Source organism: Falco rusticolus, chromosome 5 (genome assembly GCF_015220075.1).
Source record: "Falco rusticolus isolate bFalRus1 chromosome 5, bFalRus1.pri, whole genome shotgun sequence".
NCBI lineage: Eukaryota > Metazoa > Chordata > Aves > Falconiformes > Falconidae > Falco > Falco rusticolus.
In genome coordinates, this window is record NC_051191.1 from 81,571,168 (window position 1) to 81,592,652 (window position 21,485).

A 21,485-nucleotide genomic window follows, 5' to 3' on the forward strand; every position below is an offset into this window, starting at 1 on the left:
TACAACGGGACTTCGTGTAATCAAAATGCCTATGTTAAAACTGCAGCACACAAGGTAGAGCTGGAGAAAATGTAGGAGGTGACCTACTTTGCGTTCTGCTGTGGCAGGATCTATGCCTGTCATACAACAGGCTGAAACTTTACTCAAAGAAGCAATTTCCTTTGTCATGAAAAATTGTCTAGGGCTAGTGAGTCTGTTACTTCACTCTGAAGAGTCCTGAGTTCCTGAAGGCAAGGCTAATGCAATGTGTACTTGTCTTTTAAAATATTAAGCCCAACCGGGAACAGACCTTGATGCCTCCACTGTGTAATGGAAACATAGTGAAGCAGGTGATGGTGGAAACGTCGTGCAGCATTTTGTCTGGGGATCTCTTTGAAGAATGCAAAAAACTTGTGAGTATTGTGTCGTGTGTTTCACATTCTTCAATTCTGCACGATCTGTGCTGACACTAATGACAGCTGAGGGGAAAAATAAGGTTGTGCTGACAGCATACAGGACTTAGGGGAGGCTGACTAGTTGGTGTTCTCATCTCTGACCCTGTCGTGTAGTTGGTGCTTCATGGGAAAATGCAGGATACCACCTAGTAGTAAGCTACAGAATAACTTTTGCTTGAGGGAAATTTTGCTCAAGTCCCCAGAGACTGGCACATGAAGTCAAGCACAAGGGATGAGATTTGAGGGGAGGGGTAGCTGAACTAATGTAATGGCATTCAGACTGCATTCTACCCAAACTGCTGCACAAGAGGGTATGGGGACACGGCCCAAAATCGTATAAAGTTACTCCATATGAGGAATATTAAGGGACAATAAACTATGGTGTCTATAGCAGCTTTGAGAACATGGCCCAGTCTGAGTCCTTGCTGGCATTAGCAGAAAGATCTGCACTGATTTATCTGGCACTTCAACTCCTGGCAAATGGAGCAGCCAAATCATCTGAAGGTTATATGTCTACAAGAAGGAGATGAAGGGAATCATTGAGTGTACTGTACCTCGTATTTCTCTTTTGTAGGTGAATCCTGAGCCCTACATAGATATTTGCATGTATGACACTTGTGCTTGTGAATCTATTGGGGACTGTGCTTGCTTCTGTGACACTATAGCGGCCTATGCACATGCCTGTGCACAAAAAGGTGTTGCTGTTCACTGGAGATCACCAGCTCTGTGTCGTAAGTACAGGGTAGATGAGGAAGTATTGGGTGAAAAGGTTCAAGCTTTTAATCAGTAAGTTGTTGGCTCAGATAGACTGTTCTCATCCAGCTTTGCTCCCACTTATGTCCAGAGAAGTTCACTCTAGTGGGACTGCACTAGCAGCTCACACTGACATTTCCAGTCCCTTTTCTGTTTATGTTCAGAGGCATACCTGGAAAAAACATTCCCTCAATTAGGAGATATAGTAGTCTGTGGTGCAAACAAATCTAGAGGAGGAAATGGTTTCTGTAATATACATATATTTTTTTAATTAAAGCTTAAAGTTAGTTGTTTTTTTTTTTCAATTTTTTTCATCAAACCCAAGTATCTCTGGTTAGAGCAAGTATTTCATTATTTGAAAAAAGATGCAGGTGTGAAGAAGTGGCCTACCCTGGATGTAGTAAAAAATAATATAGCAAAATAAATAAATAAATTTAAAGATGGAAATCTCTTTTTCTGTATATGTGTGGTCCCCCTTAGACTGGATTTGGTGGTGTAGTTCTGAGAGGCATCACGAATGAGAGGCATGGTGAATACACTCTGCTTTGATTATTTTTTCCTCTGATTCTTTTACTGCCATAGCACAAAGCTGTGAGGACCTGAATAAACAGGAATTAGATTATCAATGTGAATGGCGATATAATACCTGTGGACCTGCTTGTCCTATAACGTGCCAGCACCCGCAGCCTTTGGAGTGTCCTCTGCAGTGTGTGGAAGGATGCCACGTACACTGTCCTGCAGGTAAGTCCATCTTTTCCTTTAAGGAATTACTTACCTTTTTTCTGCTATGCTTCTGGTATTTGTTGGTATTGCTGTAGAGTTTTTTGGATTTTTTTATCCCTAAGTGTTCCTATTGCATGAAAAGAGGTCTTACAGTCCAGAAAGATTCACAGATTTGTAAGGCTGGAGGTTGCAAAATACTTAGATGTAGCAGTTAATTCCTTAACAGGCTTACTGACATGTTTTCACTGCAGTTTCTTACTGCATAAGGAGGAAGGCCGTTAGGCACCCTGGACTGAGTTTGTGAACTGAGCACAGTGTGCTGTGCATGCCAGGTGAAGGGCATGAAACGGTGCCTAGAAAAGGAGAATGAAATACTACCAGCAAAAACAAGAGCAGATAAGAATGGGGTGATAAGAAAGGAAGACAGGAGGATGAGGGGCTGTGTAGCAACAGAGGTTGTTGACTGTAGTTAAAGTAGGGTACGAATTTGTGTTGAATGCTCATAAGTGCTCACCTTCAGTGTAACTACTGCAGTAGCAGAAACATGTTGTCTTGACCTGCTTACTATCTCCAAGGCTCTCGTGCTGCTGAGAGAGCCTAGCAGGCATCCTTCTGTGAGCTTGGGTTTCCAGTTTAACTGTTCCTGACAACAATCTCGTTGAAAGGTGCAAGGGAATAATATGGGAAATACGGCATGAGAGAGAAGAAAGACAAACAGAAAGGGAAAGAGTGAAAGACAAGTGAGATCCAAAAGGAGAGTGAAAACTCAGATGAATAAATAGCTCCTAAGGGCAGAATGAGGAGGCATGAAGGCAAAGAAAGTAGGTATTTTAAGACCCAAAATAGCTATTTTGGGCCCTGGTATCTCTGATTAGAGTATGGTAGGGGATACTGGGAGAAATAAATAATACATATGTAAAAAGAAAAAATGCCATTTTCTCCTGTCCTCTTCAATGCTTTCTTCTAAAGACATATTCCCCTTCTGTATGGTACTGGCAATTGCAGGTTATGCACTGAGTTAAGCACTTCCAATATCTAAATAAAAGTGGTTATGAAGAAAGGAAATATTACCCTGTGTCAATCTGGCAGTGGCCGTAACACAGCACAGTATTCAGAACACTTGAGCACAACTCTGAAGCCTTATGTTTTTCATAGTAGGGTAAATGATTAGTTTTGCAATTCAGAAAACCTGGCATCTTTATACTACCGTGCTGTTTTGAAACAGGGAAAATACTTGATGAACTGTCCCTGGATTGTGTCAGTTCTGAAGACTGTCCCATGTGTGCAGTTGGAGATGTCAAGGTCCCGCATGGAAGGAGAATAGTTTTGAACAGAGAGGATCCACAGCACTGTCAATCTTGGTATGATGGGATTATGCAGTGAAACAGCATGCTGTTCAGTAGGATGAAGGGAGGGAGATGAAGCACATCCACGTGAACACGTTTTTGGACGTGACTTTTAATGTACTACTGAAGATGAAGCTTGGAAACCATCTTTTATGTCAAGAAATAATATTTATTCACATGCAATCACATACAATGTGATTCACATACATATTCACATACAAGCTGAAGCTGAAGTTTTTCAGTGACAATAGGGGTTATAGGATGTCAGCTGAATTTAAGCAAGTAAAGTTCATAAATTTATTTCAAAAAAGGCCTTTTCCCATGTGTAGGTGGCCCTGCTGGCTTCAGATATTCCATTTCTTTTTGTGTAAGGTGTGATTCAACAGCGGTAAAGCCATCAGACTCTTCTCTTCTGCCAGTACTAAAAAAATCCTACATATAGTACAAGATCTGAATGTGCACTCAGTCTAGAACTTGCTGAGATTATTAGCAGTTGGAATTGTGTACTATTGTTGGAAAACCAATTTCCTCAAGATTTTAAGATGATCTCCCATGGCCTGGTCCTGCATGCATGCATTTCAAATACGATGAAATTAAGGGCAGGGTGCACCATGCTGTGCACCATGCAGGATGAAGGCCTTCAGCTGCAATGGGGCACAGACTGATTTTCATTCTGTACACTGCCCAGTGGCGTATTACGCCATGGCCTGGAGTATCGGGAAGTCTGGCATTCTCCAGATGTCTAGACCCTTTATGGATACTTTCAGTAGTCACAGTGCTGTGAATTACAAGGGGTTTTTCCATCTTCTATTTTGACCGTATTTAATAGAAACTGAGTTGTAAAACTGCAGCAGCTATTAGCCTAGACTAACGCCTTAGCTCCAAGTGCTCTGAACCTCACAGAAGCTCTGAATGGGTATGAACTTTGAATTCCTGGCCTCTTGCCAGGGCTGGCGTATGTCTGTCTATAAACCCAGGGTATAAGACTGTTAGGCTAATCAATTAAATATATATATATATGTATTTTAATTGTATACACGAAGAGCCTTGAATTCCATCAAAAGGTCAAAAAAGAGCCTTCACAAATGAGTCTCTGTTCCTTAATTTTTGTAATCCTTAATAATAATTTATCTTAAATGTTGATACACTGGCTGCTGCTCACAAAAGATTTCAGAACATTAGGAAAACTTACCTCACTAGGGAAACATCCTTTTGCATATCTGTCACCTAATTTAGATGCCTACACCATCTGTACAAACAATAGAAAATATTGCACAAAAATGAATTTTATAGCAAATATCCAAAGGAAATTGGAAACTAGAAGAGGTTCATTCATATTAGGATTAAAATAATAAATCTTCTGTTGCTATACCTTAATGCCAAAAGTAGCTGTGTGTTCTTCAATTAGGAATACACTAAAAGCAGCTTGGAAAGAACACGGTACTTAAACTAAGGTGCTACGTGTAAAGTGGAGTCTTTTCTTGGAAAAAGGGCAGCTTCTTCCAGTATTGACTTGCTTAATTTGTACACTCTTGGTTTTCTCTGGCAGTGAAAACAAGCATTTTTTGGTCCTTGCCCTTTCATAAACTTTTCCTGTTCTGTTTCTTGGACTGTCCAGTACAACAAGGAAAATATACTGACTGAGTCTGTATCACCCTGTGCATAAGTACAGTCACGTTCTTTGCTCTGATAAGTGAAGAGGGTCATGCAACTAGGAATTAGAAGGGCAGAAGTGTTAAAGCCTTACTGTAGATAGAAAGAGATGAATTATAAACAAGTCCCTAAAAGGTGGAGTGTGGCAGAGGTGAAAAATCTCATGGTGGTACAGAAGGACGAATAGTGGAAAAGGCAGAGATGGAGGAAAAAGAAAAATGAGAGCTGAAATGGAAAGGGGAAGAAAAAAATTTAGTAAGAGAGGTGAGTAGAAATGGTGAGGGAAGACATAGGACTAAAAAGCTATAGGTGAAATACGACATTTAATATGAGAAGAGGGACTGAAAAAGAGGACATGGTAAATAAAAGTAAGATAAGAGAGACATAAAAAAAAATGGAGGATGAATGTGTGCCAAAGCTGTGTCCAAATTAAAATAATATCAGGAAAAAGAAGAGGAACATAGAGCACTGTAGAGGTAGAAACAAAGACCTCCTTATGGAGTCTGTTAAGTCGTATCAGAGCTAAAAGTGTCTTTCCTACTCTGGGATTTTACTTTGTGTTAGCTGCCTCCAGTTTGCCTCATGTTTTGCTTTCTTATGAAGCAAACCAGATCTGCCAGTTCAGTCCACCAGTGGCTTGTAGGCAGCTGTGTTGCTGAAGCTTAGTGGGTTTCTAGACAGTTTCCAGACACAGATTGTACATATTCTGCCAAAGGCTCTTGTAAGGAGTTTCCTCTGACAAACAAGTCATAGTATGTCACGTTTCCTGATCTAAACAAACATGCGTTAACATACAGGGTTTAGCTGCACAATACCTTGTGGGGAGTTGTGGGGAAATGGGATGGGGAAAACATCCTTCACATCATGTTTTGGTTTTGTTGTGTTTTTGAGATGTTTAACAGTTTCCGTATGGACATTATTTTATTATATGTGGGTGATGTTTATTATAAGCATTGATTTTTTTCCACTTAAATTTGGTGATTTTTGTAGTCTGTGTGAAGGGAAGAACTTAACCTGTGTACCATGTGAGCCAGGGGACGACACCCTAATACCGACAACACCTGCTCCAGAGGAGGACATTGAACTACCACCCAGTGAATACTCATGTAGCAAGATGATGGACTTGGCCTTTCTAATGGATGGCTCTAACAAGCTGTCAGAGGAGGACTTTGAACAGCTGAAGACTTTCATAACTGGCATGATGAAGAAACTCCACATCTCCCAAAAGAAAATCCGAGTGTCAGTTCTAGTGTATAGGGCTGGCCCTACAATCTATCTTGGCCTTAAAGATATCAAAACAAAGTCCCAGATGAGAAAAATTGTCCAAAGCATAAAATACACAGGTGATGAAGTAGCGTCCGCTGCTGAAGGCCTTAAATACACTGTGTTTCACGTGTTTGGAAAAGCAGAAAGGACCAATGCTGCCAGAATTGTAGTGCTATTTATAGCAAGCAAATCTCCAGGAAAACTCCGCAGCCTCCTGACAGCTTTGAAGAATAAAAACATTGCAGTAATACCTGTGGGGATTGGACCGTATGTTAATGTGGAGCAAATCAGGTTCATTGAAAAACAGTCACCAGCTAATAGAGCCTTCCTACTGAACAACATGTTAGAGCTGATGGAAAATCAGGATCTCCTCATTGATCATCTATGTGATCTTGGACCTGAAGAAAGTTCTCTGTTACAAGCTACATCTCTTCCAACAATATCCAGTGTCCTAGCTCCCACGTGGGGACTCACAGCACCACCCCCCTTTTCAGAAAAGCCCACTCGCAAAAGGTTGGACATTGCTTTTATTGTGGAAGGATCTGACAATGTAGGGGAGGAAAATTTCAAGATTGTCAAAAAGTTCCTCGAGAGGGTGGTCACAAGAATGAATGTGGGACAGGAAGATATTCATGTTACAGTCATGCAGTATTCAGAGACTGTGACTCTGGAGTATTCCTTCAGGGAAATACAGTCAAAGGAAAGTATTATTGAGAAGGTGAGGAGCATACCCTATCAAGGAGGGAAGGCTACTAACACTGGGAATGCCCTCGATTATATTTCCAAACACACATTTACAGCAGTGAATGGGGGCAGGCAAGATGTTCCTCACTTGGTGTATATGGTGTCATCCAGTCCTTCCACTGATGTTATCACACGACCTCCCAGCAGCATAAATGTTATTCCCATAGGCATAACCCCCAATGCCAATATTCAAGAGCTCAGAAAGATCAGCCAGCCTAATAACCCAATTATCTTGCATAGTTATAGTACACTTATTGAAGAAGCACCTGAATTAGTGCTGCAGTCGTGCTGCTCTCGTAAACTTTGGACAGAAATTCCAGGTAAAGTTGGATGCATTTTCTGTGTAATTTGCTTTTTCCTCTGTCCTGTCTCCTCCGTTTCCCCCTCACATCACTGAAATTTGAAGGGTTCCCATATCTCATTTGGTGTTTTGTTGTCCAAATGCCAAGAAAAGAGCATTTATCTTCACTGGAGGCTGAGAATGCTGCCCCAGTTCAGCAGTACCAAGCACGGACCTGCAGCCAGCCTTCTGCAGGTTCAGCAGTCCTTGGCTCCATTGCTTAGTAAAGTACAGTAACTTTCAGATAGGTTGGAGGGTTACAGACAAAAAAAAGTTATTCTCATCTGCCTGCCTCAAGCAAGTGAAATTATACTTCCTTTTTCCTGAAGAAACTTCATTTTTTGTGTTTGTTGTGTTTTGTTTTGTTGCTTTTTTTAGTTTTTTCCCTGGTAGTGGTGGTGATGTGGTGTGTATTTTGTAGGTTGGTTTTTTTTTTTTTGTTTTGTTTTTTTGGTTTTTTTTGTATTGGTTTGGTTTGGTTTTGTTTGGGATTTTTTGTTTGCTGTTGGTTTTGTTTTAGTCTCCTGAGAGTAAAATAGCATTAGTAGAAAAGCAGGAATTGAAATACCCATGTATCCCACTGAATATAAATCTCAAGGTTTTCCCTAAAGAGGCATCACTTATGGCTTCAACTGATCGTTATCCTGCTTTGCTTTCCCAAAATGCAGGTATCTCTGCCCTTTCTGCTCCTACCAGTAAATTAGCAGATGTTACTTCTGGTTATCATGCATAAATAACCTCCCCCCATCCTCCTTCCTTAGAGTTGTGCAACAAACCAATGGATGTCATGTTTCTTCTGGATGGAAGTTCCAATATTGGAGCATCAGAGTTTGAGGAAATGAAAAACTTTGTACGGGCTTTTATTGAAAGGGTTGAGATTGGTACGTATCTGTCTGTTAACTCAAACACATAAAGACATTTTGTATTCTTTTGCTTATACAGGACAAAACAGCTGCTCAGTAAAGGTTTTTTAATTTTTATTTTTAAATTACTTACTCCAATCCTTCAAAAAAATTTAAGTTTATACTGGGAAAATCAGTCTAGTAAAGCTCTTGGTTCAGATGCAGTTCAGTTTCCTCCCAATCCAAGCTGTTCTGGTTCAGGTGAATAAAGGTTTGACATCCAATTCAGCGAATCGTGTGATGAGGAATAACTTGGACAGCAGCTTTCGTGAGCGCTGCCCTTTATACTGCACTGGACATAAGAAGTATGTGTGCCAAACAGGCACGGAGGTGGTGGAAATTTAGCTGAACTGTTACTCTGTGACAGAAAAGCAGGAATACATTCTTGTTTTCAGTTCAGTTCTGGATCAGGTTCAACAAACTGGAAATTAATAGTTCGAATTCAGATCTGGTCCAAGTAAGAATAGATAATTCAGAGGGGTTTTGGTTCAGGTTTGGTCCAACTGCAAGGTTCTGGTCTTTGGAGCAGGCATTTCTGGTTCTGACCACCCCTTTTTGGCTAACCAAGGCTGCTGGAACTGACTTTTTACAGTTTATTTCCTGACCCGTGTTGAATGACAGACACTTTTTGGGAGTGCTAGACTCACTCTGCTTGCACAGTATGTGCTGGTAGGAGGTACACCTCCAGTTACGTCACTCAGCAAAGATATCAGCGCAGCCACCCTGGCAGAATGCCATACTGTCCTGCACATACATGAAGGGACCCTGTGGCACATGTAGTAAGTTAGGACATCTCGTGCACTTGCACCAAGTCCATCTGCATGGCAGGGGCTGCACAGGATCCTGTGCTTTCCCAGTCGCATTTGTTTTAACAAACAAGGGTTTTTCTATGAGAGTTGTACTTCAATTCAGCTTTAAACCATTTCCATGGAGCAAGTGCTGTTGCTGCTAGTGTTTCCCACTGGCGTTGACCTTTTGTATTATACCTGTGCTTTCAAAAGAGTTGATTACCAGCACTTGTACTAAATAGAGAGCTCATAGAGGAAAAGTATAGCATTTCTGTATGTCTACAATAACTTAGATTTTTTAGAGATTATACATGGAAGACACTGTTTCTGAAAACTGTGTACATGCACGCTATAGAGAAGCAAGCCAAGTGAAATAAACACAGACAATAAATCAACAATTTCTTTTAGCCTAGCTGTTTTCCTTATCCTTGAAGCCTGTAACAGCAAATGTTACATCATTAACAGCAGGACAATAATAATGTAGCTATGAAATGGCTTCTCACTACAGCCTTGACTTTAAAATTTTAAAGACAACTGCAGAAAAATTGTAAAAGTATGGTGAGTACATGAAATCACAGTTATTATTAACTTCAATCTTAAATATTTTACAAAGCATTGATAAAGAATAATATGCTATATACAAAAGTATCTTCAGTATACAGTAGAAGTCCTTCTAAGACCATGAAGAGAGAGGTACAGCCGATGATTATAAACAATGTATTGCCCAGTTCAGTTCTGCAAGTCTGATATATATATTAACTGTCTGCATCAACCCTCTGTTAATAGTTTCATTCATACTTATGTAATGTATAGGCAGAACTAGGATGTCTGAGAATAGCAGAACTTGGAATTTCTCTTCATTCACCATTGCAGGTCACATTCCCGGGGTGCACTATGTCCCATGCTGCAGCCTGATGCATGTCACTCAAGTGATGTATGGCAGAGGGAAATCTGCATGAAATGTAGTCATCTGAGGAGCTTGGCTTATGAGACAAATGGGGCACCAAACTACTGCTCTTGCAAGACAATATAGACGTTATAAAAAAAATGTTTAGAAAATTTTAAAGTGGAAAAGGAACAATATTTGGAGATCAATAAAGTGAGGTTTGCTAGTCATGGTCAAATTGATCTGAGGTAAAAGACTGCATGCTCATTCTTGACAAAAAAGCAAACCGTTTCTAGCAGTTCTTGCATATTTTTTCACCTGGGAATAGTTCAGTTTTAATCATTTGATTGAAAATGCAGCTTTCACACTGATGGAAAATCACTGTCTAGTTGTGCTTAATGTAAAACACAACCATAATGTATCCTTTAGATTTATTTTAAGACATTTGTATGCATTGCTTAAAATGTTTATTTTCTGCTTTCTGCTTCAGGCAATACTTCAATTCATGTGTCAGTCCTCCAGTATGCCAGGGAAAATAATCTAGAAATTTCATGGAACATGCCTCAAGAGACCGAAAAGCTTGTAGAGATGGTGCACTCAATTCAACAAAGGGAGCAAGGTCCTACCAGACTAGGTGAGTGATTATGTGGATATTGATGTTTAAACAAGAGGAGGGGAAAAAAAAAAAAAGCAGAAATGCTAAATATAGCCTGGTCCCAGTTACCAATTTAAGCCAGTGCTGTTGTGGTAGTGTTCTGCAGCAGGACTCTCAGTCTTTTTAGTTTACTTATGTCTTTACTATACATACATTTTTTGGTAAAGGTTCAATGTTCTCTATTAAATTGTATTCATAGGTTAGTTGAATTAGGGTGTATCTTAAGGTGTTTTGGAAAGAAGAAGACTTTTTTTTTTTAACCTTGAAGTAATTCTCAGGATTTGCATCCATTATCTTTCTAGCAAGCAAAACATAACTAAGTATTAAAGACTTTGATCATCAACCTTTCAGCATAGATTAGTTGATTAGACGTTTAGCAGTAGAACTGCTTATGCTGACTTCAATAGCTGCCTTTGCCAGATGTTTGTTACTCTGTGCTGAGCCAGTGTAACTGATCTGCTTGAAAAATAACTTCACAAAACAGTAGTTATATTCTGGGTGTTTCAGTTCCCTCATTCAAGTTGCTGTGCTGATCCCACAAGGATTCGGATTGGCAGAAGGCTGGGGATGGTGCCAGGGAGCAAGGATGGCCTAAGGCAGCACCTTAGCTTAGCTAAAGGGTTACTTACGAAATATCTTCTGTTCCAGACGACCGCATCCTGAAAAACATGTCCACTTCATTTTCACGTGCTAAAATATAACACAGATTTCCCGCTGGGTCTGTGGAAATTCAGTACACACACATGTATCAGTTGTAGGGTTCAGCAAAAAATGATTCTCCTACAGCATATCTGATCTTTCACCAGATATCCTGAGAATTTTGTTCTTCTGGACTGGAACCACATTTGCTCTGGCAGCCGCCTAGCATTAGGGTCCTATAAGAGTTGAGGGAGTACACAGATTTTTGGGGTCTTTGGCCTACTTCAGACTGTAAAGAGTTATTGGTACAGAAAAGTGAGAAATAAAACCTGACTTCCATAGTTCGCAGGAGGATTAGCCATGATTGCTTTCTCAGCCTGGAGAAATAAAAATACCAGATGGCTGATGAGACTTCTATAGGCTCGTTGTGGGATAAATTGTTACGTACAAATAGATAAGTTTCATGAAGCCTTCCATGTAATGTGTATAGTAAGCCACACTGAACTACAGGATAAACAGAGAAAACACGGCCTTTGGGAAATGAAATGGGAGAGGCAGCCACATGACATACTCGTTAGTGATTTGTTTATGTCTCATTGGAAAATGCTCAGAGACCATGATGAGGGATGTGGTATAATGAACCAAAATGGAATAGAGTAGAAGTAGTTCCTCCCAAATGAAGTAATGAAAATAAGTCACTGTGGTCCTGTTCTGCACCTTGTAATGTGTGTGAATTGGGCTGACTATGTAGGGGAGTCAGCATCCATGGGAAACGCACGGTCATTCATGTCTTTCTGTCTGTGCTCGGGCCTCTGGAAATGCAGAGGCTGCTTAAAAAAAGTGTAGATGGATGAGTCTGGATGTTGCAGTTCCCTAGGTAGCTTTGGGGATCTTTTCTGTCATATGGAAGGCTTGATCAGGATTTGCCTATCAAAAATATCGTTACTATCAGGCCAGCACTGTTTCTTCTTATTTGTGCTGGCTTCCCTATGGTAAAAACACAATCCTGTGTAGTAATCCTTATTCAGTCTTAGCTGATCCAAATCATCCTGTTTCGGTCAAAAAGCTGTATGTGTAGAGAGCAACTGTGGGATCTGTTGCCATCAATGCAGAAGTCTTGCTGCAGAAAGCGTTTGCCTTTCTGTTTCATTTAACCATGAGGAAACTGCAGGGGAGAGATACATTTTATTGGTAAGGAATAGTGAAAAACTACAGAGTATTTGAGTGCATAGGCAGAAAAAAAAAAAGAAAAAAAAAAAAAGAGCAGCCTGTACCACAAAGCTTTCCCATGTTTCTTCAATAAGATAACATCAGGCAAATTTTGCCTTAAGTTACCTATTGAGAAGAAGCTCTGGGGAATATTCAGACATGATGAAATTGTGTACAACTTCACGTAAGAAATAACTGGGGGAAATAAAAAAGAAAACTAACTGCAAGCAAGAGCTGACTATATAAGCCTTCATTCAGCTAAAAGAGCAATCTATGCAAGAGAACTGAGCATCACATAAACATGCCTCTGTTCAGCATTCATGGGTATTTAGGAGAGTCATAGGGAGCACATTGAGCAATCCCTGCAGTAAATACTGCTTAACACTTTATAAAAACATGATTTTGCTTGCTTATACCTTTACTAAAAGTAGCTCATTTAGGCTGATGTTTTCCATGCCCACTGCCTGCGTCAGACTCAAAATTTGGAGGAAGTATGATTTATGTGCCTCAACTGTATTAAAAGTATTGTTAGGGAAAGAAATGTGTGTTCTTCTCCCCTCCCCTGCTCCCCCCCCACCCAAGAAAAAAAATCTGAAGTATTTTAACTGAAACTTTCTATAGATACTAAAATATTTGAATAGCAGCATTGAGCTTTGCCTGTCATGATTAAGAAAGTATAAACGTTTCCTTTCTAAACCCTCACTGCGGTATAGGAAGCAAAGGTCCACCGCAGAACTTTTCTTTATTCAGGTCTCTGCCCTGAGTGATGTGGTCTATGCAGAATTTTCAAAATCTTGCCCCTCATCACCCACACAAGACTGTGGTTTTGCCAGCAGCTGCCCTGATCCCACCTGCTGAAAAGCAGAGGTCTTCCTCACTTGCTCCCCCAGTACTGTTTCTGAATTGGTGGTGTGGTGTCAGCTCCTTTCTGAAGCCAGCTTTGGGTGCCTGTCTCTTCCCTGAACTCTTTTAATTCACAGTCCTGGCAGGTTTTTTTGTTTGCTTGCTTGTTCTTTTTAGTTCCTTTCTTAGAAGGTTTGTCCCTTGAATGTAATCCTGGTGGAACCCAGGATCATCAGAACCCCTTGGTGGTAAGAGAAACGCAGGATTTGTGACCTGCAGAGCCAGGAAAGCAGAGGAGAGGGTCTGGGGCCTCGTAGCCTGCTCCTTTCAGTGGTGGTGGGCTGTTGGACTGACAGAACCGTGCTGTTCATGAAGAGTTCAGCCATTCTGTTAATTGGCACATGTTAATGCCAGAATATCAATGTGCTAAGAATTGACCCTTTAAAGAAGCAATCTGTGGGATCAGTTTGCAATAGCTAATTTGTTTGAAAATTAAAATAATCTGCTATTTTCAGTTTAAAAAGGCCAATTCAGTATCAAGACCCTAAACTAACATACAAAGACCAGCTTCAGGGTTATTGTCATGGGGGGTTGTTTCTGATTAGACAAGTCCTTGGTTAAATAGATGCAATCTGGGCTATCTACAGTCCAGATAGCCTTGGCTTTTTCTGTACCTCGTCAAGTGTTGAGGAACCATTTCTTTTTCACTTCTTTCTCAGGCAGCTTTCAGTACTTGTGGGTGATTAAGACCTCTTGTAGTACTTTTTCTTATTTGGTTGAGATGTTGCAGAAGTGTTAGCAAAACCACTGAGGCCACTCAAGGCGCTGATTCAAAAGTTCCCGGCAGGAACCTCCATCTACTGGAATCCCCTGTCTGTCACAACTGTATAGACCCTCACGGGGGCTTTATGTTTTATTCCTCATTTCAGACAAAATTAAAGAAAATAACTGCAAAAGTTGCTTTTAGGAAGTTTCTGCTTTCCCCGAGGCAACCACCAAACCATTAAATGTCTGTGCATTGCTTTATTTTCCTCCAGATTGGCTTATTCTGGGATGAATCTTGTTTTTTATTTCTTGGATGCTTTTCAAATGTGTCTAGGGCACCTTGTGCTCTTTCAGTTCATTCTGTGACGTTCATAATTGCTCCCAATCTAATATCTGTGATTCAGATTAGCATGCCTTTCTACACACTTTTCCTCCTTTATCCAAATCATTAATGAAATTATTCAATAAGGCAGAATCTAGTGTAATTCCCTGTAGGCTCTCAGTAAACACCTCCGACCCTACTCAACAGATTGTCTTTTGTCCTTAAAGCTTGTTTATGTCAATTTAATCAGCTTTCAGTCTTTTCAGGAACCTCTGCACGAACCATTCTGAATTATTACTTCAGAATATGACTCTGGCTTGAATATGCATCAGACAATTAAAAAAAATAATATTCAACTAATTAGACCTCATTAAGTAGTCTTCTTCAAGGCAACCAGAAGAAAGTTCTTATGAAGCCTATTCTGACTGTCAAAAGTTCATCATCAAATATCCATAGTCTTAGCTGAGAGGAGAAGACTGCATTGATGCCATCCCTTCTCCATTTCCCCCCTGTCTTTGTAGGGTATCTTCTATTTTGTTCTAATGGTTATTCCAAACATGATTTTTTCTTTATACTCTGTGGTGTAGTTAGGAGTGTATCAGCACTGAAGGATGGGGAGAAAGTGCTGTGCTGTGGTGGCAACCTTTGGAATGACTGACCCACCCATTCTAAAGTAGCCCATATAGATCAATTTTTTTTGTTCTTTTTTCTTTTTATTTATTTGTATTTTTCGCCTGGACATGCCCAGTAACTAACAATCATGCTCTACTGACTGAGCTGAAAGGCTGCTGGGGGCTCAGTGTTCTGTCAAGGTTGGCCTTTTTGTTTGGTTGGACGGATAAATATTTAGATGTTCAAATTTGGGAAGGTAATGTGTTTGCATGTGTGAAATTAACTGTGGCCATTATGTGTCAGGACCAGCATAAGTGTAACTTGTTAGAAGGCACTAGGAGAAGAAGGGGCAGGAGGTCAGGGACAGACACATGTTCCCCGTCACATCCACTGCCTTTTGGATCAGATTTTTTGTACTGTGTGTCCTGCTGCTCTCAGCTCTGTTGTTCTCCTGTATGCAATGAAGGCTCTTGGCTTTGAGACTTCCATCTTGGTTTCTTATGCGTTGTATATCTGATACTTAAAATACATGTGAGTATACAAATTATTCTGCTTCCGAAGCCCATTGTTGCCTTTTTTTTTTCTTTGTTTGTTTTTTTCTTGATAGCACATTGTATATGTGAGAAACAGAAACTGTAACAATAACACGAGACTAACATAATTTACTCTTATGTTCCGTATGTGGGAACATATTGACTGCTAGTCTGGGCGTAGGGTCATTTGCACACACAGAGAAAATCCTTAAAAATGTATAACTTACAGTCCATAGCAAACCTCCCATTCACTTCACTGGGGCTTATATGATACCCCTTATCAATGCTAGCAAATGATATTTTGGGCATTGTCAGATTTTCTTTAAAGACATAAAAAATGTTTTGTTGTTCTATGGAGCAGGATTTAGGGTATTTTCTATTAGTGTTTTGACTTTCCCTAGGGTCCATCACTGAAATAAATAGCTGATGGTTGTTCTCGTTCAGCTAAACAGATTTAAGAGCCAGCTACTGCAGAAGAGCTTGGTCCCAGCCACCTGACACCTCAGTGCTGCACACTTGCACTGCCTTCCTTCTGTGGGATGTGCACTGGGCCTTCAGCGAGCTGAAGGAAGGGCCAAAATGACTGAAACCAACGCACTTTTTTAGAAGGGTTGTGTTTCAGTCGTGGTGAGTTGCCCGAGGCAGCTGGCTGCCTGACCAGGTGGGCAGCAGTGCTGACTGTGGGGGACTGGGAGGGCATGCCCAGCTGGTGCACCTGGAGGAGTGGACCCTTCCTTCTGCCAGCAGCTTGCTACGGCTCTAATGCAGCCCGAGATGCATTTGCAATGTGTGTGAATATGTCAGAGCAAGCTGGAGCAGAGCCAGCAGCAGCAGCGGCCCAGATGTCAGCTGCTGAAGAGGTGTACAAGACACAAGGTGGTCTCATAAACGCTGAAGCCTGTGTAGCTTGGACCTAGTCATTTTAAAGTTAGTTTAATTATGTCCAAGATGCTGTGCATGCTCTTTCCAGTCTTAATATAGCTTTGTGCTTGGTTATATTCATTTCATTGCAAACATTTTAAAATTTCCTTTATTGGTATGAAAATGGCAGATTGCTGTTATGTTGCAATCTAGTAGTAAGATGTTCAAGTTGGTTGGTTTATTACCCATCTTTTTTATTATGGCCTCTGAGGAGTTTGGTATTTCCCTCCCTGGTGAGATGTAGAGACAAACAGCTGAGAATTAACAGCTTCCAGCTTGGGATGGTGGCTTTCTGAATCCCTCTAGCAGGGCAAAAGTGTTCATTTGATCATGTCTTCAGACACCTGGCTCTTTTCTCTAGAGCTGGCTTCAAAATAAAGGGAGAAATCCGGAGTTTTTAGTAGACTAAAACAAACTTTCCATGCTTCAATTGAGTAATTGTTTTTTTTGGGACTTTGAAACAGTCCCTGGTTCTGTTACAATTGATTTCTTTATTAGAAATGATAAAAATAATGGATTTTCCAGTTTACAGATATGTATGGAAGTTTCTGAAAATTTTTAGAATCAATGGGAGGAAGAAAAATGCATCTGGAGCAGCTGGTGACCAGGCAAACCACACAAAAGTCAGTGTCATTAAAAGAAAGACCAACACTCCAAAGACAGACAACATTCCAAATATTTTTCACAAATGAATGAAAAATTATCTTACTGTGCAAAAGTTTAACCTAAAACATTTGAAAGTTAAAACTTGAAATACTTTTCTAGTAATTATTTATAGAACAAAAGGGAAACGGTCAATTTGCTGGCACAGTGACCATCCTGAAAAAATCTTAAGAATTGGAATATAGTCATCTTAATTTTCTGTATTTTGTTTTATCCCTTAGTTAGTTATAGTTAACATGCCATTCTGCATCTAACATCTACCTCTACAGACATATGGAGGTAGATGCTGACATCTATATAGAGTAACTGCTGGACAACAAAACCATTTGTAGCAATGATTGTGAGACAGCTGTATAGGAGTTAATACCTGGGGTTAGTTAATTTTTCTGGTCAGGAATAGTAGCTTGGGAAATGGAATTGCCATCAACCAACTAATAATGATGTTTTAAAATGTGTTTTGTTGCAAGTAGAAAAACATCCAAAATTTTGAGGATTTCACTGAACAGAAACTCTGAAGTGTTTCATTTCATATGTAAAATATAATTCAGAATTATAGCAAGCATGAAAACCAGATTGTATCTATAAAATTAATCTACACAGTTGGAAGAGCTAAACAGAAGATAATCATTGCATAGCAAGAAACAGCAAAGAAACATCCCATTTTGTTCTTAAGTACTGTTGAAAGCTTTCTGTTGATTTTTCTCTTTTTTTTTTTTTTTTCCCCCTTCTAATCGTAATCGGCGTTTCCAAAAAGTATATTGATTTAAACAAACATACATCTTTATATTTGCAAATTAGTGCTTGGGGAAAATGGCCCTCTCTAGACAGAGATTTCCAGTGGAGGTAATGGCGCATGATAGGTAGAAATTTATAGGAGGAGAAACTGATCTGGATCCTATTCCTGCAGTAGATCCGACAGAGCCTGGCAGCAGTTCCTGGTGGGTCCCAGCTCTCTTCTTTAGTTGTGGGCATCTGTGTAGAGAGATGACACATGGAGATGAGGCTACGGCTCTGGGGAGGAAATAGTGACAATGGGCCAACGGGAAGAAGAGGTGGCTGGTTAAGGTGGGAAGGGGATATGTGGCTGTCAATCAGGGACTGTAATGTAAGGTGCATGAGACAGCAGGAAAGGATGGGGAAAGCAACAGTATTTGGGAAGGGAATGTCACCTCTAAACTAGTCCTGTGCCAAAGGAAAACTCTGGGCTTTTTCCAGATACTTGTTCTAGGCTAGATTCTTCCGAGGGGTAAATTCTTCCTGCAACCCTGATTAAAGCCTTGTAGAATATCCAGTTGCTGTTGCCACTTTATGAACAGTCGGTGTACTGGGTGACCTTTCTAGAGGCTGGCTGTGCTTGCAGCAGCTTGGGAAAAGGGTCTTTGCTTCTACCAGTGAAAAAGGGTGGGTGACATGATGAGCGAAGTCATGAAGTGCAAAGTGTTCAGGTGTGCTAAGGTATTCTGGGGTGTGCTGGTGAATTATCTGTGATCTGACTTCCAGTGTTTTACAAATGTGTGAATCATTTAAAATTTTTCAGTGAATTCCACTGGCAAACATATCTCTGCTCCACGGCTATTGCAGATTACTCAGAGAAACTAGTCTTTCAAGTATTTATTATTTGCCCTGATTGTCACATCAGTCGCCATGGTATCATTTCTACTTCCTAACCTGATAACTTCCAAGCCCAAATGAGCTTTTAAGAAAGCTGCATACCGTGATTCCCAGTATAAATATTTGTGCAAATACATATCTAAATCCAAGCACTAGCGAAGTGCTCTCTTGCTGAGGTCATGCTTTTGAACAAAAATTTGCCTGAGTGTTCACAGATGTTAAATGCAAGAGCAACAGCTACCCATTTAAGCCAGTTTGTGATTTGGTAGCTAAGGCAGAATTTCTTCATGTGTCGTGTGGGATTTGATGGGGTTTGGTTTGTTGTTTCATTTTTTTGTTTGGTTTGGTTTTTAATATGGGTTGCCCAGTTATTCTGGGTTACTCTGCACCTAGATTTCAGTGAAGTTGCTGGTAGTAGGGAGGCAAGATACGCATTTCACACCTGTAGAAAAAGTTGACCAAATTAGGGAAGGACTAAATTTTGTCTGGAAGCTGAGCAACTTGCGTGTACAGGGCGGGATTCTGTGGGGTTGTAGATCAGATAGCCACTGGATGTCACTGTTGTTCTGCAATTGGGGAAATAAGTACCTATTCTACAATATCTTCTTTCCTTTTGTGTGAGGCAATGGTAATGTTTCCAGAAAAGGTAACTACTAAAGTGAGGAGCATAAGTTTATCCTTGTGGTTAAGGAAAGACAGTAAAATTCCCATTACTTCAGAGACTGGGGAGCTAAGGATGGTCCTGCTCGGTGGGATGTATTAATGGTACTGGTAGGTTCTTAATAGCTGAGATCTTGCATGTAGCAGCATGAAAGGCAACATTAAAAGTCCTTTAAGAATAAGTATTTTCCAGTACTGTATAACCTACTAATACAAAGTAAGATTTAGTTTTATAGCCTCCTATGAGTTGTCTATCATATCTCTCATTTATCTCTTAATTCCTTCTTAGGAAAGGCCATTGATTTTGTAGTTCAGAATGCAATGTCGGAATCACATGGAGGGAGACCCAGCGCATCAAAGGTCGCAGTAGTCATTGTGTCGGGGAGATCAGAAGACACTGTGGAACCTGCTGCACTTTCTGCAAGAATGAACAGTAAATCACATTTTACTGTCACTATTTTAAAGCAGAGTCTAGTGCACTAGAACAAAGGGTGGAAAATTAAGGCACTGGTAAGCCATACAGGACTTACTGTGTGTAATGTTCTGGTAAGAAAAAGGCCTGAACAAAAGGTACTTGATGAGGATGGCTTTGAATTACTGGTAAATTCAGGCCCAGTCTGTAATTTAAACCAAACAGCTTCCATAGGCTTCACAAATTAGTGGCATTTAATTTTCTGAGGTCCTGTGGATAGACAGGGATGACAGAAATGTGATTTATTTTATAAACTCAATACTTTTCTAGTATGGTGACTCTTGAATGGGTCACTGTAATAATAATAAATAGAGAGAGGGTTTGATCAGATTCTGACTGACCTACACAGGAATACGCTTTTGCTATCAATGTATGCTGCATTGCGTTTTTTCAAGTTTTCTGGCTACAGTCTCTGTACCTCAGCTTCTCAGGTGTTCAGCTGAGGAACATTGACTTCCTTTGCAGGTTGCTTTAGGAGTTATTGAATAAGTCATGGACTAAATAACAACTACCAAGTATTATTTTTTAATCAAATGGTTTGCAAATAACGCAATTGCCATGTAACCGAAGAAAGAAAACAACATAATGATTTTTTTTTACATTTGGAAAAAAAAGCGAAGATGATGTCATTAAGTCTGCAGCTGCATTTTGTTGACTATACATGATCATATTATGCTTGGGACTAATAGAGAGCTCACCTTAGCTAACACTGTGATTAGAGCATCACAGTTTGTGCCATTAACTGCCTTTAGCTGATGTGGAAGGAGTCATGCAAGTAATACATGAAAATTAACTGTTGAGAAAAACCTGTTTTTTTAAGAAACAAATGAAAAAAGTACAACAGCAAAGACTTCCTTCTGCTGTGTGTTGCCCATTTAAAACCTTTTATTCTCTTTTCCTAGGAGTATCCTTGTTTCCAGTTGGAGTTGGGAACAGCTATGATGAAGAGCAACTAAGGACCCTGGCTGGGCCATCAGCTACTAACAGAATTATGAAGCTTCAGAATTTTGAAGACTTATCCACTATGATCACACTGAATAGTGAATTTATCAAGAAAGTGTGCATGGGTAAGTCCAATATAGTTGTAGCTTCATAGCTGGGGCAAAACCCCAAAACTGAAATGCCAAAACCAGAATGATTTTTCTTGATTTGAGGTCAGTCCAATGCTCCTTTGTTAGTGCTTAACTGACAATCACCACAAATGCTAACCTAGACCACCACCATCACTTAGGTGTAGAACAAAATCAGCTCTTTCAGTGTGTAGCCAACTGCTACATTAGAAAATCAACCGACTTTCAGTAAGATTTTAAAAGCTGTTTAGGCCTGAACTTTCCAGCTATCATCATCTTAATAATCATGGCTGGTCATTAACTGAAGGACAACAGGAAAGCTGAAGCTGTCATGAATAAATGGGGGCATGTCGTGAGTAAAGATTTCAAATTACATGTTTTTCTGCACAGACCTAAGCATTGTTATGTGTGTGTCTGCAAATAATTCAGTCAAATTGTAAAAATAATAATAATAGAAAAATTTTAAAACAGTAACTATTCCAGGAAAACAAATACTGGAAAAAAAGTGTAAAACATTTTAAAGAAACATTCATTATTTGTAGATAGCAATGCCCCCCCATCTCAGAAAACTTGCTTCGGTTCTGGCCAGTTTTTTACTTCTTTTGCCTCCTTGGTCTGTGTGTATATAGATGTTTGTTACTCATATTGTTGTTGTCATTTCTATTGTAATATCAT

At 40.0% G+C, this 21,485-nt stretch overlaps 1 protein-coding gene across 1 annotated transcript in view; it reads left to right on the forward strand.

The window, feature by feature from the left end:
- Positions 1–21,485, forward strand: part of VWF (von Willebrand factor) — a 145,445-nt gene that overhangs the window by 69,896 nt on the left and 54,064 nt on the right. The window contains exons 26-34 of the mRNA XM_037389450.1: positions 273–392; positions 1,009–1,165; positions 1,770–1,928; positions 3,136–3,271; positions 5,900–7,239; positions 8,021–8,140; positions 10,326–10,469; positions 19,558–19,701; positions 20,643–20,807. Of these exons, the coding sequence (XP_037245347.1) occupies positions 273–392; positions 1,009–1,165; positions 1,770–1,928; positions 3,136–3,271; positions 5,900–7,239; positions 8,021–8,140; positions 10,326–10,469; positions 19,558–19,701; positions 20,643–20,807 (2,485 nt within the window). The remainder of the gene's footprint in view (positions 1–272; positions 393–1,008; positions 1,166–1,769; positions 1,929–3,135; positions 3,272–5,899; positions 7,240–8,020; positions 8,141–10,325; positions 10,470–19,557; positions 19,702–20,642; positions 20,808–21,485) is intronic.